Source organism: Dipodomys spectabilis, unplaced genomic scaffold (genome assembly GCF_019054845.1).
Source record: "Dipodomys spectabilis isolate Male_0828 unplaced genomic scaffold, ASM1905484v1 ptg000043l, whole genome shotgun sequence".
Taxonomy (NCBI): Eukaryota; Metazoa; Chordata; class Mammalia; order Rodentia; family Heteromyidae; genus Dipodomys; species Dipodomys spectabilis.
This window is the reverse complement of record NW_024870720.1, coordinates 35,756,452-35,769,587: the sequence shown is the minus strand read 5'-3', so window position 1 is coordinate 35,769,587 and position 13,136 is coordinate 35,756,452. Positions and strand designations below refer to the sequence as shown.

Here is a 13,136-nt window from a genome sequence, read left to right as displayed (position 1 = left end):
AAAAAAAGATGAAGATCTCTTTCTTCCAATTTAGCACTAAGCTTGTTTTTGTTTTGTCAGCTGTGGGACTTGAACTCTGGGCCTGGGTGCTGTCCCTGTGCTCTTCAGCTCAAGGTGAGTGCTCTACCACTTGAGCTACAGTGCCACTTCCAGTTTTCTAGTGGTTTATTGGAGTTAGGAGTCTCACGGTCTTTCCTGCCTGGGCTGGCTTTGAACCGTGATCCTCAGATCTCAGCCTCTTGAATAGCTAGGATTACAGGCGTGAGCCACCAGCGCCCAGCTAAACTTGTTTTTTTTTGGGGGGGGGGGGAATGTACTTAATTTTTTGAGAATGTTTCTACCCCTCTGGGACTCCTTACTTAGAGTTTCCACAAAATTACATGTCATTGAAGAGCTAATATAACTTTTAAAAAGAAAAATGAGAGTTCTCTACACCGTTAGTTGAATAACAAGAAGTATGACTTATTGGTAGAACTGTAAAGTGAGAATTGAGGGAGTTCCATGATGGTTCTATTACTGTGATGACTTACTAGATAAACAACATCTTCTAAGTCTTAATGCTGCCATCTGTGAATGGGGTATGGTATGTTATCTTCTTATGTCACCATGTTTGGATGGGCATCACAATAAAAGTGATAATAAAGGAATTAGTTGAGAAATTCTTTTCCAACTCCAAATTCCGTAGTTATAAATAAGACACTTTCCACATGCTATGGTTATGCACACTGGTACATTCTACATACCTCTTTAATATTAAAATAAGCCAGGCTATAATTTTTGCCTAAAACAGACTTCTAGGTGCCCATTTTCTTCATAGTCAAAGTTGCTTCATAGGCTTCTTTTGTTTTGTGTTGTTTGTTTGGCAGGAGAATGAGGTAAGTTGGAGACAGAATCTTGCTCTGTAGTTCAGGCTGGCCTGACACTTGAGATCCTACTCTCCTTGACTCCCAAGTGCTAGGATTATAGTCATGCTCACTGTGCTCACTTTCTTCAACCTCTTTTCTCTCTTCTCTATCCCATTATTCAAGTGTTAAGTAAATTAAAGTCTTTTACAGTGAGCTATGGGATGAACAAAACTAGTAAGCTCTTGTTGTTTGTTTTCGCTTTGGGTTTTTTGGTCTTTGGGTGGGGGCCAAAGTGAAGGAGGATGGATGAACAAGTGCACTCATGATATTAAGTGTATACTTATATGTATATGCCATTTGTAGGCGGGGACAGGAGGGAGAAACTGGGGGAAAGTAAAGGAAGGGATGACACTGTCAAAAAAAGAAACGCACTCATTCATTACCTGACTTATAAAATGGCAAGCCTGTTGTACACCATCTTAATAATAACAATAGGATTATATTTTAAGGAATTAAAAGTAGGCTGTAGCAGCACTGAGTAAAGCAAAGAAACCAAAACTCAGGAACCTTCTTTGGATTAGAAGAACTGCTGATACATTAAGAATGAAACAATCCCTTTCCTTCTCATCACAAGGATGAAGCCAATATCTTGGAAATGTCCCTATGAGAACAATATGAATTGCTCCTATAAAATAATCTTGAATATTATGACATAAAACACTATTACAGTATGGAAATGATTTAAGTAAAAGATTTAATTACTATTGATTTTTTTCTATTTTCAGAATTTCCTATCAAAAGCACTATTTCCTAATCTCATTTGCCTCAACGTTTTTGGAAAGCATTGTTAGAATAAAACAAACACACCAAATAATATCAGTTGAATGTTTACAGACCCAACAGGCCATGGCTATAGATAGGGTCTCATTAATTAGAACGACCTGCCTTGTCCCTGACACTCACCCAGGACCTCCAGTCCCCAGATATACTTTCAATATCTCCCATCATAAGAGTCTCAGTAGGGTGTATGTCCTGACCCTTAGCTTTTGATAAATGGGTAAGTGCTTGGTGAAGACTGGCAAGTGCACCAAATTCTGGGTGGACTGGACATTTTCTCCCCTCCTTTTCTAATATTCTATTAGAAAAGTCATAGTCAATGTCACTTGTACTTGAGTATTTAGTAGAGATCTAGACAAGTACCTCTGAGGGTTTTTAACTTTTTAAATTCTCTCCCTGAATGGGCTATGAAGGTCATTGAAACTGGGAGGGAGGCAGAAGTATCCCAGTCTGGAACCAACAACACACTCTCCTAACCTGTACCATGTTGCCCCCTCCTCTGACCAGCCAAACTCCATCCTGAGGTTGGGCCTCAAGTTTTCTGTTAGAAATGATCTTCTTAGTAACACCATGTGAGAAACCTCGAAGCATTCCAGGTCTCTCCATGTACTCACCTACCAATCTGAGCCTCCTCAGTGGGCACATCCCAAACACAAATGAGGTTTTACCCTTGCTGATGAAAGCCACCCTGACCACCCTCAGGGCTTAGACTTGAGGTGCAGGATAGGAGGGAAACAGAAGTGAGCAGGGGAGGGAACATTTCCAGAGAGGCATTTGGCATTTTGCCTCTTTGTTCAGGCTCTGCTTTCTCCTTGCAGAATGACATCTTTGAGTGGGCGAGGGACCACCGCGCCCACCACAAGTACTCAGAGACAGACGCTGACCCCCACAACGCCCGCCGAGGCTTCTTCTTCTCCCACATCGGGTGGCTGTTGGTGCGCAAGCATCCAGATGTCATCGAGAAGGGACGGAACCTTGATGTCACGGACCTGCTGGCGGACCCTGTGGTCCAGTTCCAGAGAAAGTAAGTCAATGGAGCTCCTAGACAGTCGTTGCTTGGGGTCCAGGCAAGAGACAGAGCCCAAGGAGGCGCAGTGACTGCTCCATACCCCTCTTGTTCCATACCCCAGGAGACTGGACCTTGTTGGGCTCTCCTCCTCTGCCTTAAAAATAAATCAGTTTCAGGCTGGGAAGGTGGCACAGTAGTAGAGCGCTTGCCTTGCATGCATGAGGCCCTGGGTTCGATTCCTCAGCACCAACATAAGCAAAAAGAAAAAAGCTGGAAGTGACGCTGTGGCTCAAGTGATAGAACGCTAACCTTGAGCTGAAGAGCTGAGGGACAGCGCCCAGGCCCAAAGTTCAGGTCCCACGACCGGACCCCCCCAAAAAAATCAATTTCTTTTTGCTTATTAAGTTCTTTCTGTTGTCAAGTTTATGTTGATGTTTAAGTTTCACTGTAATAGATTTCCATTAAACCCAGCATCTTTTCCTTCTGACCAGTCTTGAAATGAACCAGTTGGTGGATTTCAAGGAATCTCACTATGTTTTCCTGGGATGGCCAGAGGTGTGGGGGGAGGGTGTCTTGCTTTATTTTAGTGACACACTTGTCTCCAGCAGAACCACTTTTCTCCAAGTATCCTGCTGTCTTCTGCTGTTTTCTCCCAGACACCCCCTCACCCATGGAAATGTTATATCACTAATTTTTTCTTCCTTCCTTTCTTTTTTGTTTTGTTTTTTTTTGTCCATCGTGGGCTTGAACGCTGGGCCTAGGCACTGTTCCTCAACTTTTCAGCTCAAGGCTAACACTCTACCACTTGAGCCACAGTGCTACATCTAGGTTTTTCTGTGCATGTGGTGCTGAGAAATTGAACCCAGGGCTTCATTCATGCGAGGCAAGCACTCTACCACTGAGTCACTTTCCAGCCCAATATATATAGATATAGATAGATAGATAGATAGATAGAGATATATATGTATCACTAATGTTCTGAGTACAGAAAAATAAGACCATGAAACAGGAAGCCTCAAAGTACCCGCATAACCAAATAGTGTCAACTGAGTGTATTCATTTGGTCAGTATTCATAGTGAAAATATTTTCAACAAACACATGAAGAAAGATGGCCTGTGTCTGGGTTGTTCTAGCAACCAGAAGGCTCACCCTTGGTCACCTTTTCATGAGAAAGCTGGCCTGTACCATGTCCTGGTTGGTCTGAGTCTGAAACTGGCCATACTAACTTCGATCAATGGACTTTTTGTTCCTAATGTACTGGATTTATATGTAAAGACAACAACTTTTAGATCATTCTCTGGTCTGACTATTATGTGTAGATAAGTGGTTTCTAAAGACTGTCTCTGGTAGGTCAGACTTGTCTGAGGACTTAGCAGCACATAGTCTGTTTGAGCATAAAATGGAAACAGAAGCCATGACCACCATCCAACACAAGAATTCTTGCATGAAGGAAGTATGGTTTATACTGGAATTTTTTTTCCCCTGGCAGCCTCTCCTTTTACTTACACTGAAGGAAACACAAATGGAGCGAGAAAATGGCAGACCATGGAGGAGGACTACCTCTATCAAACCCCATGCTCCCCCTAACCATAGGGAATTAAGCACCCTACATCTGCATTCATCTATAAAATTGGAGTAACAGTGATAGCCATCTACCACAGCTTTTATGAAGATTTAATGAAAACAAAAATAGGGAAAATTTGGGCCTCATACTAAGAGCTCGTGAATGTCAGCCATGAGGATTATTAATTACCTGGACATTGTGTTAGAAGATCCCATATGTGGGCTGGGAAGGTGGCTCAGTGGTAGAGTGCTTGCCTTGCATGCATGAGGCCCTGGGTTCGATTCCTCAGCACCACATAAGCAGAAAAAAAAAGCCGGAAGTGGCACTGTGGCTCAAGAGGTAGAGTGCTCGCCTTGAGCTGAAGAGCTGAGGGACAGTGCCCAGGCCCAGAGTTCAGGCCCCATGACGGGACCAAAAAAAAAAGAAAAAAAAAAAAAAGAAAGAAAAAAACCTGACATCTAGGTGCTGGTGGCTCATATTTGTCATTCTAGCCACTCAGGAGGCTGAGATTTGAGGATCGAGGTTCAAGACCAACCTGTGAAAGTTCTGAGACTCCATCTTTAATTAACCAGCAAAAATGCCTGAGTGGAAGAAAGGCTTTAGTGGTAGAGCACAAGCATTGAGCAAAAAAGCTAATGGATAGCACCCAGGCCCTAAATACAAGCCCTGGTATCTGCACACAAATAAAGAAAATAAAAGGAAGAAAGAAAAAAGAGAGAGCTGAAAAATTTGTAGTGGAGAGAGGATAATACAGCCACCAGTAATCTCCAGTTTGTATGCATACATTTGATATATTTGTCATGATAGCAGTTACACTGCATATGTAATTTTTTATCTTGCCTTTAACTTCAGATTATACTGTAGATATAAATTGTTAAAGCCCAAAGGACAATTTATCTGTTGAGCATGCCACTGTTTATTTAACCAATCACTGTGCTTGGATATGTATGTTATTTTCAATTCCGTGATATAAATGATAGCACTATATAATTACTAACACTTTGGGACAATCAGATCTTAGATTAATTTGGAGAGCACATAAAAGAAGGCAAAGGCTCTTTAGTTTTCTTAATAAGAACTGAGCTAGCTACATGTAATAGTCTGGGTTTCTTAGACCATAAAAATGGAAGGTTTTTTTCCCCCTATCTTTTCCTTTAATAATATTGTAATCAGATTCATTATGTGTGTGCTATGTGGGTCATGGCTATTAGAGATCATTCACTTGTGTCATTGTTTCATAGAGATCCTGAGGTCCTGCTGGACATGAGTGTTAAGGATGTGGCCCTAAAAGTTGGCTTCTACATTTGCAAAGGAGCTGGGAACTCACAAATTAATTTCCAGACAATTATACCCTAGTGAGAGGGAGTGCTGTAACACAGCCCAGGCCTCTGTGGGAATGTGAAATGGGTCTCCTCAGCCACCACCCCACAGAATAAAGGGTGAGGAAGAGCTTGTGAAAGCAACTAGACCTGAGCAAGATAGAGGTGGTGTAAGGAAAACATAGAGAATGGTATTTCAAGTGGTTATCATATCGCAAAACTTCATTGAACCATTGAACTTTAACACCACAAGGAACCTTACAAAGCATGTGAAACATGCCTCCATTTTCCCCACTTCTTATTCTGTGCTGATCAGTCAGATACAAATGCAAGAGGAAACAAAGAAAAGACCATAATTACAAAGTACATTATAATAATAGGTCCTGGAGATAAGAGTCTTGGGATCCCATGCAGGGGTGAGATGGGGCACCTTCATGTGGTCAAGAAGCAGAAAATAAGAGCAAGAGGAAAACTGAGATTAGAGTCCTTCTGAGGACTCCTCTAGAAAGGCAAGGCCGAGCAGGTAGGGGGCACGGTTTGTGAATCGCTGGTCTTAATCACCTTCATGCTTAAGTTTAATTACCTTCCTTCTTTCCTCCTTCCCTCTCTCTCTCTCTCTCTCTCTCTCTTTCTTTCTCTTTCTCTCTTTCTTTCCTCCCTCCCTCCCTCCCTCCATTCCTTCCTAATTTCCTCCCTTCTTCCCTCCCTCCTTCCTTCCCTCCCTCCCTCTCTCTCTTTCTCTTCCTTTTTCCCTTCTTTTTCTCTCTTTCTTTCTCTCTCTCTTTCTCTCTCTTTCTCTCTTTCTTTCTTTCTTCCCTCCCTCCCTCCCTACCTCCCTTCTTTCTTTCTTGTCCTGGAGCTTGAACTCAGGGCCTGTGCTCTTCCTTATTCCTTAACTTTTTTGCTCTACACTGGTACTCTAGCACTTAAGCTACACCTACATTTCTGGGGTTTTTTTTTGTTTTGGGGGTTTTTTGCTAGTTAATTATAGTCTCACAGACTTTCCTGCTCAGCTGGCTTCAAAATGTGATCCTCAAATCTCAGCCTCCTGAGCCACTAAGATTATGGGTGTAAGCTACCAGTGTTCAGCCATAAACAGCTTTCTATTATATGATTTAGTGAAACACTTCAGTCTGCAGGCTCTAAGCTATAGGAATGGTCTCTTGTTACCTGCAGCAGAGGATTATTGACTCTTCTTGCGTATGGACAGGCACAGGAGTCCAGTTCTGGATGAGTTGACTTGTAGTTCACAGGTGTACTCCAGGCTTTGACCATTGTGCCTCCCAGAATTGGCTGGACCCAGAAAGGCATTCTCTTCCTAGCTAGAAAGGCTTTGAAGACATCAAAGCAGCATAATATTACAGAAAAACTTTAAACACACACACACACACACACACACACACACACACACACACACACACGAGCACATCCATGGGGAAACCAATAAAACACGTGGATGGAAAGCTGGAACTCCAGGTCCCTGAATCTTGGATTGTTTTCTTAATGTTCTGGTTATTCTTACTGTCTGAAAGTCATACAGCAGCTCTTAGCTGTGTGGGAAGGCATTCAGGTCTTTTGGTAATTATCCAGCTGAGAGAACACAGAGACCTTTGATCTAAAATAAGGCTTACACACTGACCTCAGTGAAGAAAACTGTCCAGTGGTTTGGGTTTTCTCATTGTTCAAAAAGTTAGTTCTACTGGTTCTGCCAGTGCCAAGCTGATTTCAAAGTCAGTGTTTGGTGTATGTGAGTTGGAGGAGACCACATTGTCTGAGGTACTGTCCCATCGGACTCAGTCTTTGACTTCCTAAGTGACAGGGAAAAGTGCTCAGTGGATTTGGGGGCATTTCAATGACTTCTGTTGAATTCTGCTGGTTTCTATTTGGTTCTCTGAAGGCAGGGGTCCCTTTCCCAGTTGGGGGTATACACGGTATGCAGCTCACTCCATTGTACTCCTAGGGGAGGGACAGTGTTTGTGCAAACAGATCCAGCCAAATGCATCTCAGAGTTTCCTCAAACAGGTGGCTATGCAAGGGATAGAGATCAAAGACTAGAGGCCCTGTTCAGTCCACTCAGGGTAGGGATATAGGCGATACATCAGATCGATAGATAAATGTGGGCTTGACTCCTCTAATGATGACTCACTAAAGAAAAGCATGGTAGCTGGGAAGGTGGCTCAGTGGTAGAGCACTTGCCTTGCATGCTCGAGGCCCTGGGTTCAATTCCTCAGCACCACATAAAAAAAAAGCCGGAAGTGGCGCTGTGGCTCAAGTGGTAGAGTGCTAGCCTTGAGATGAAGAGCTGAGGGACAGCACCCAGGCCCAGAGTTCAGGCCTCATGACCGGACCCAAAAAAAAAAAAAAAAAAAAAAAAAAAAAAAAAAAAAAGAAAAGCATGGTAGAGAGTTGGGCTCAGTGGTCTTTCTTTTATATCGTGTAATAAAAGATGTAATATGAACTGAAAAGCACCATAGTCTCACACTTTTCCCACAGAAGTTAATTTCCCCAAGGCTTTTATAGCAAGTAGTTAAGTAGATGACTGCACAATTTGCTGTGCTGGTGAATGGTGCAAAGTCAGACATTACAGAGATGAAAGGTCAAGATGAAAATGGTTGCTTTTAGAACCTGGCTGCTAAGGCATCTTCTTACGTCTTTACTTAAAGGGATGCGCTTCTTCTCATAAGGTGCAGGGATCATGGGGTCCAAGGGACATGGCAGCTAGAACCTTCTCAGACTTTTAGATCATGCTGAGTTCCTAGATCTTAGCATCCCTGCGCAGGAGTCCCTGAGCCCAGTTCCAAAGTCTGTATCAGCCTCTCCCTGGCCTCTGACCTCCTAAAAAGTATGCATGCATGCCCAGGGACAGTGGTAGCATGGTGACTCTAACCTAGTTAAGTGAGCTCAGTGCAGACAAAGCCAGAGGTGGGAAAAGAATAAGGAAAGCCAGGCAGGGGTCTCTACTGGCACTCCTGGCCTAGGCCTTGCAAATGTGTGGATATACCTGGAAGGGAGCCATGGATATGGTTGAGAATAGTTCTGTTGGTTAGGATGTGTGTTTTGGATTAAACACAAGATAGAGGTTTATTTCTCTTGCAATTAAAAGCATTCTGGAATCTGGCAGTCTTAGGTAGAGATGTTGGCCTCAAGGGGTAAATAGAGACAATTAGATCCTGTTATGTTTCTCCTCAGCCACTATAGCATGTAACCTTCATTCTTTGTGTCATTTATAGGACATGCTGACTACTAAGCTCCAACAGGAAGGCAGCTGGGGGGGGGGGGGAATGAGGGGAACTAAGGGATGTCCTGATGAGTCAGTTGCTTGTAAGGAATCTTCCCAGAAGATGCACACAGACTATCCACCTTCCTCTTACTGGGTATGTCTGTACTCAGGGAAATATGGACATATACCTTCTTAATCATTGCACACTTGGATGAATCCTATGTGTAAGGAAGAAAAAGTGGCATTGTAGTATTTCTTTCTTTCTTTCTTTTTTTGCCTAAAGCAGAGCATTTGGCAGTCACATGTTACTCAGCCTTGTTATATTGTTTGTGAAGTAAGAAGGTCACTTGCCTCTCTCCAGCTTAGTGACCAGAAAACTGAAATCTCAAATCATTTTTCTGACATGACAGAATGAAGATAAAAGTCCAGAGGCTGCTGGGCACCCAGGGCTCACACTTGAAATCCTAGCTCTTCAGGAGGCTGAGATCTGAGGATTGTGGTCTGAAGATAGGCTGGGCAGGAAAGTTTGTGACACTCTGATCTCCAATGAAGTACCCCAAAACTTGAAGCAGAGCTATGTCTCAAGTGGTAGAACACTAGCTTTGAGTCAAAGAGGCTCAAGGACAGCACCTGGGCCCTGAGATCAAGCCCCAGGACTGGCACACCCACCCCCTCCCCCAACACACCCAGAGTCCAGACAGTTTCTTCTAGTGCTCTCCTAATGATTCTTTATAGACAATAAATAACTTCAGAGGTCATAAGCTGACATTGCCATATGCATTTGTGAAATGACTGGGAAGCTAAGCTGGTCTAAACACATGACAGAAAGCCCTTGTCTCATTTCCATGGTGATGTGGTGAACTACCAGGAAGTGGATGGAATGAACCAGAACAGGAAAGCGCTTTGATTTTATTATCCTGGCAAGAGATGAAAACGTATAACTCCTGTCATTCCAAGAAGAGAGGCAATTGAGTAGCTTCTTTTTTTTTTTCTTATGTGGTGCTGAGGAATCGAACCCAGGGCCTCAGGCATGCAAGACAAGTGCTCTACCACTAAGCCACCTTCCCAGCCCCAGTAGCTTCTTTCTTGAAGCTCAGTTCATCTCAAGTTGTTCCCTAGTGTACTGTCATGAGTCTCAACTCCCAAGAATGAACAGCAGATCTCACAGTGACACTTCTTTTTATTGGATTGTAAAGAATCAGTTAAGGTTTACAGAAAAATTAAGAGTGAGGTATAAAGATTTCCATTTGTTCCTATTGTTGAATGTGCATTACCCTATCAGTATTACCCAGAGTCCATAGTTATGGTTCTCTTTTTGTGTGTGTGTACCAGCAGTGGGACTCAAACTTAGGACCTTGTACTGTTGCTTTTTTGCTTAAGGTTGGTGCTCTACCACTTGAGCCACACTTCTATTTTCAGGATTTTACTTGTTAAATAGAGATAAGAGTCCCTTAGATTTGCTTGCTTGGCCTGCATTTGAAACTTTGATTCTCAGATCTCAGCTTCCTGAGTAGCCAGGATTACAGATGCAAGGCACTGGTGGCTGGCTATAGTTCATTTTAATGTTGTGCAGTTGATGAGTTTGGATGAGTGAGTAATGACCTAGCCTCTATTTTGGAGTCACACAGAAAGTATTCATTACATGCTCCACCACTTAAGCCACAGCTATAGCCCTTCTGGTCATTTATTTGTATTTTGAACAAAGGAAAATTCTCTCCAATGGAAAGATTCTGGATAACAAGACATTCAGACATTTGTAGTTTGAGGGAATGTCAGGTGTGGTGGATCATGTCTGTAAACCTAGCTACTTAGAAGGCTGAGAGTGGGAAGTTTGTGATTCAAGGTCTTTAGAAGGCTGAGAGTGGGAAGTTTGTGGTTCAAGGTCAGTCTGAGCAAAACCTGCAAGACTACCAACTTAACCATAAAAATCTGGCTGTGTGGGGGTGCTTCTGTCATTCTAGCTATGTGGGAATTGTAAATAGGAAGATTGCAATCCAGACTAATCTGGGCATAAATACAAAACGTTACTTATTTTAAAAAAATAACAAAAGTTAAATGAGCTGGGGCCAGTTTCATGCAGTAGAGCATCAGTCTAGTAAGAAAAAGACATAAACTTCAGTACTATCAAAGAAGGTAGAAGAGGAAGAGGAAGGGGAAGGGGGTGGCAGGGGAGATGTGTTGACAATTAGAGCTTTTTAAGGCTTTTAAGGCTCTATGATATCTGGGCTCTGGTGGCTCATGCTATAAGCCTAGCTGTTCAGGTGGCTGAGATTGAGTTTATAAGTTAGCAGGAAAGTTTATAAGACTCTTATCTCCAATTAACCACCAAAAAGCTGGAAGTGGTATTGGCTCAAGTGGGAGAACACCATCCTTGAGCAAAAATGCTAAGACACAGCACTCAGACTCTGAATTCAAGCCCAGTCCTGGCACACATAAGAAATGCATATTGTGTTTTATTGAGTTATTGAAAGCCAATGGAAGAGGTAAATAAACTCTTCCATTACTTTGATAAGTTTTAGCCTTTCTAAGAAGAAAGATCTTGGTTGCTGAGTCAAACAGCTGAATTAGTCTGGCTTCGGGACAGAGATGGTTTAGTACTGAGGTTCTAGCCTCAGTGCCAAAACTTCCCTCTTGTACTGGGCCAGCATTTCGCAGAGGAGAAATCAGTGGAGCAGAGAATTCAGCAGCTTGTTTTGACTTGTCAAACAATTCCAAGTACAAATGTCACTTTCTGTGTACGTGGTATTTTTGCTTTGGGAGGTGGGCGGGAGGAGTAGAGAATCAACTATGATAACAGTCGTTTTTTTCACACTGACCATCCATTTTTGTGTGTAAGAAATTCTCTTGGCCAGATGAGGAGATCAAATTTCTGGATGCAAGTATTCTGCTCCTTACATGGAAAGCATAATATATTTACCCACAGGTGTCAGTGAAGTCTGGAAATATTATTGGTAACATGTTATCTCAGTTCATTGTTGATGGCAATAACAACATCTTCATACAGCAGTAGCGGTTGTTTAGTAACCGTCTTCATACATTTTTGATCCTTTCAGTAAATCTGCCTGCAAGGTGGTAGGCTCTGGATTCCAGACTTAAATCCTAAATACTCTGCCTCCCCATTGTCTTGATTAACCAAGTGAAAAGAAGTATAGTGTATGTTTGCAATAAGTTATTTTCTATCCAGAAAACACTACCAAAGCTTTAAAGAAGTCTTAGTTAGCTGGATAGAAGGGAACACATCTGTAATCTCAGACTTTGGACAGCTGAAGCAGGAGGATTAAGAGTTCAAAGCCAGACTGGGCTACAACTATAGTAAGTACCCTATCTTAAAAGACCAAAAGAAAAAAAAGATTAATGTAAAATATAAGTATTTATTTAAAGATTCAAGCAAGGTTAACATTTAAAAGACTTTTTTTTTGGTGCCAGTCCTAAGACTTGAACTCAAGGACATGGTTGTTTGCTGTCCCAGAGCTCAAGGCTCCAATTCTGGCTTTTTTTTTTTAGTTAATTGGACGTAAGACTCTGATGGGCTTTCCTGCCTCTGCTGACGTGGAATCACCATCCACAATATCTCAGCCTCCTGAGTAACTAGGGTTAACTTTAAAAGACATTTTGGTGTGAGTAGATACCACTCTCAGTAATATATAGTATCAGTTCCTGATTTTCTTTCTTGTCCCTGCAGGAAACAGAATTCCAGACTATCCTCCATGTGTTCTTGGAATAAACTGTCCTTCAAGCAAGAACACAGCTCTAACTCCAAGGCTTCAGTCAGTAGAATGTAACAGCATTTATAGGAAGCTTCTGTTCCTTGTTCATTATTGCCATTAATTATGCATCAAGAAAAAGGCTTTTTGCCCCTCTGTTATATCTTCTTCTTTATTATATACTAAGGTAAAAAAAAAGCAGAGAAACATAAAAATTCATTGTCTAGTTGCTATTTCTTCCTCTAACAATTAGCTTATAAAATTTCAATAACCCTTGAGTAGTTGAAATCCATACATTATGAGCAGACCTTAAGCATATTTTTAGTATGATTCTATTTTTTAGTACAAAATGTGATTCAGGCTCACAGAGGAACATTTAGGAAGGTAAATAAGTATCAAGATAAAAGTAAAATCACATGCCATGTGGGAGGTTGGAGGGATCTCAGTTTTAGATAAGCCCAGGGAAGAAAAGTCTGCCACCATCTCCATGGAAGGAAGCTGGATGGAGTGGTGTGTATCAGTGATCCCAGCAATGATGGGAAGCTAAATTAGGCAGATCATGGTTCTGGTGCATGCTGGGAGACTGGAAGGAAGAAGATAAGATTCTCCAAAAATAACCAGTAAAAGATAGGGCTGG

At 42.1% G+C, this 13,136-nt stretch overlaps 1 protein-coding gene across 1 annotated transcript in view; it reads left to right on the top strand.

The window, feature by feature from the left end:
* Scd5 (stearoyl-CoA desaturase 5) overlaps nt 1–13,136 on the top strand; it is a 112,793-nt gene that overhangs the window by 76,032 nt on the left and 23,625 nt on the right. Inside the window, exon 3 of the mRNA XM_042678288.1 lies at nt 2,501–2,706. Coding sequence (XP_042534222.1) covers nt 2,501–2,706 — 206 coding nt within the window. The remainder of the gene's footprint in view (nt 1–2,500; nt 2,707–13,136) is intronic.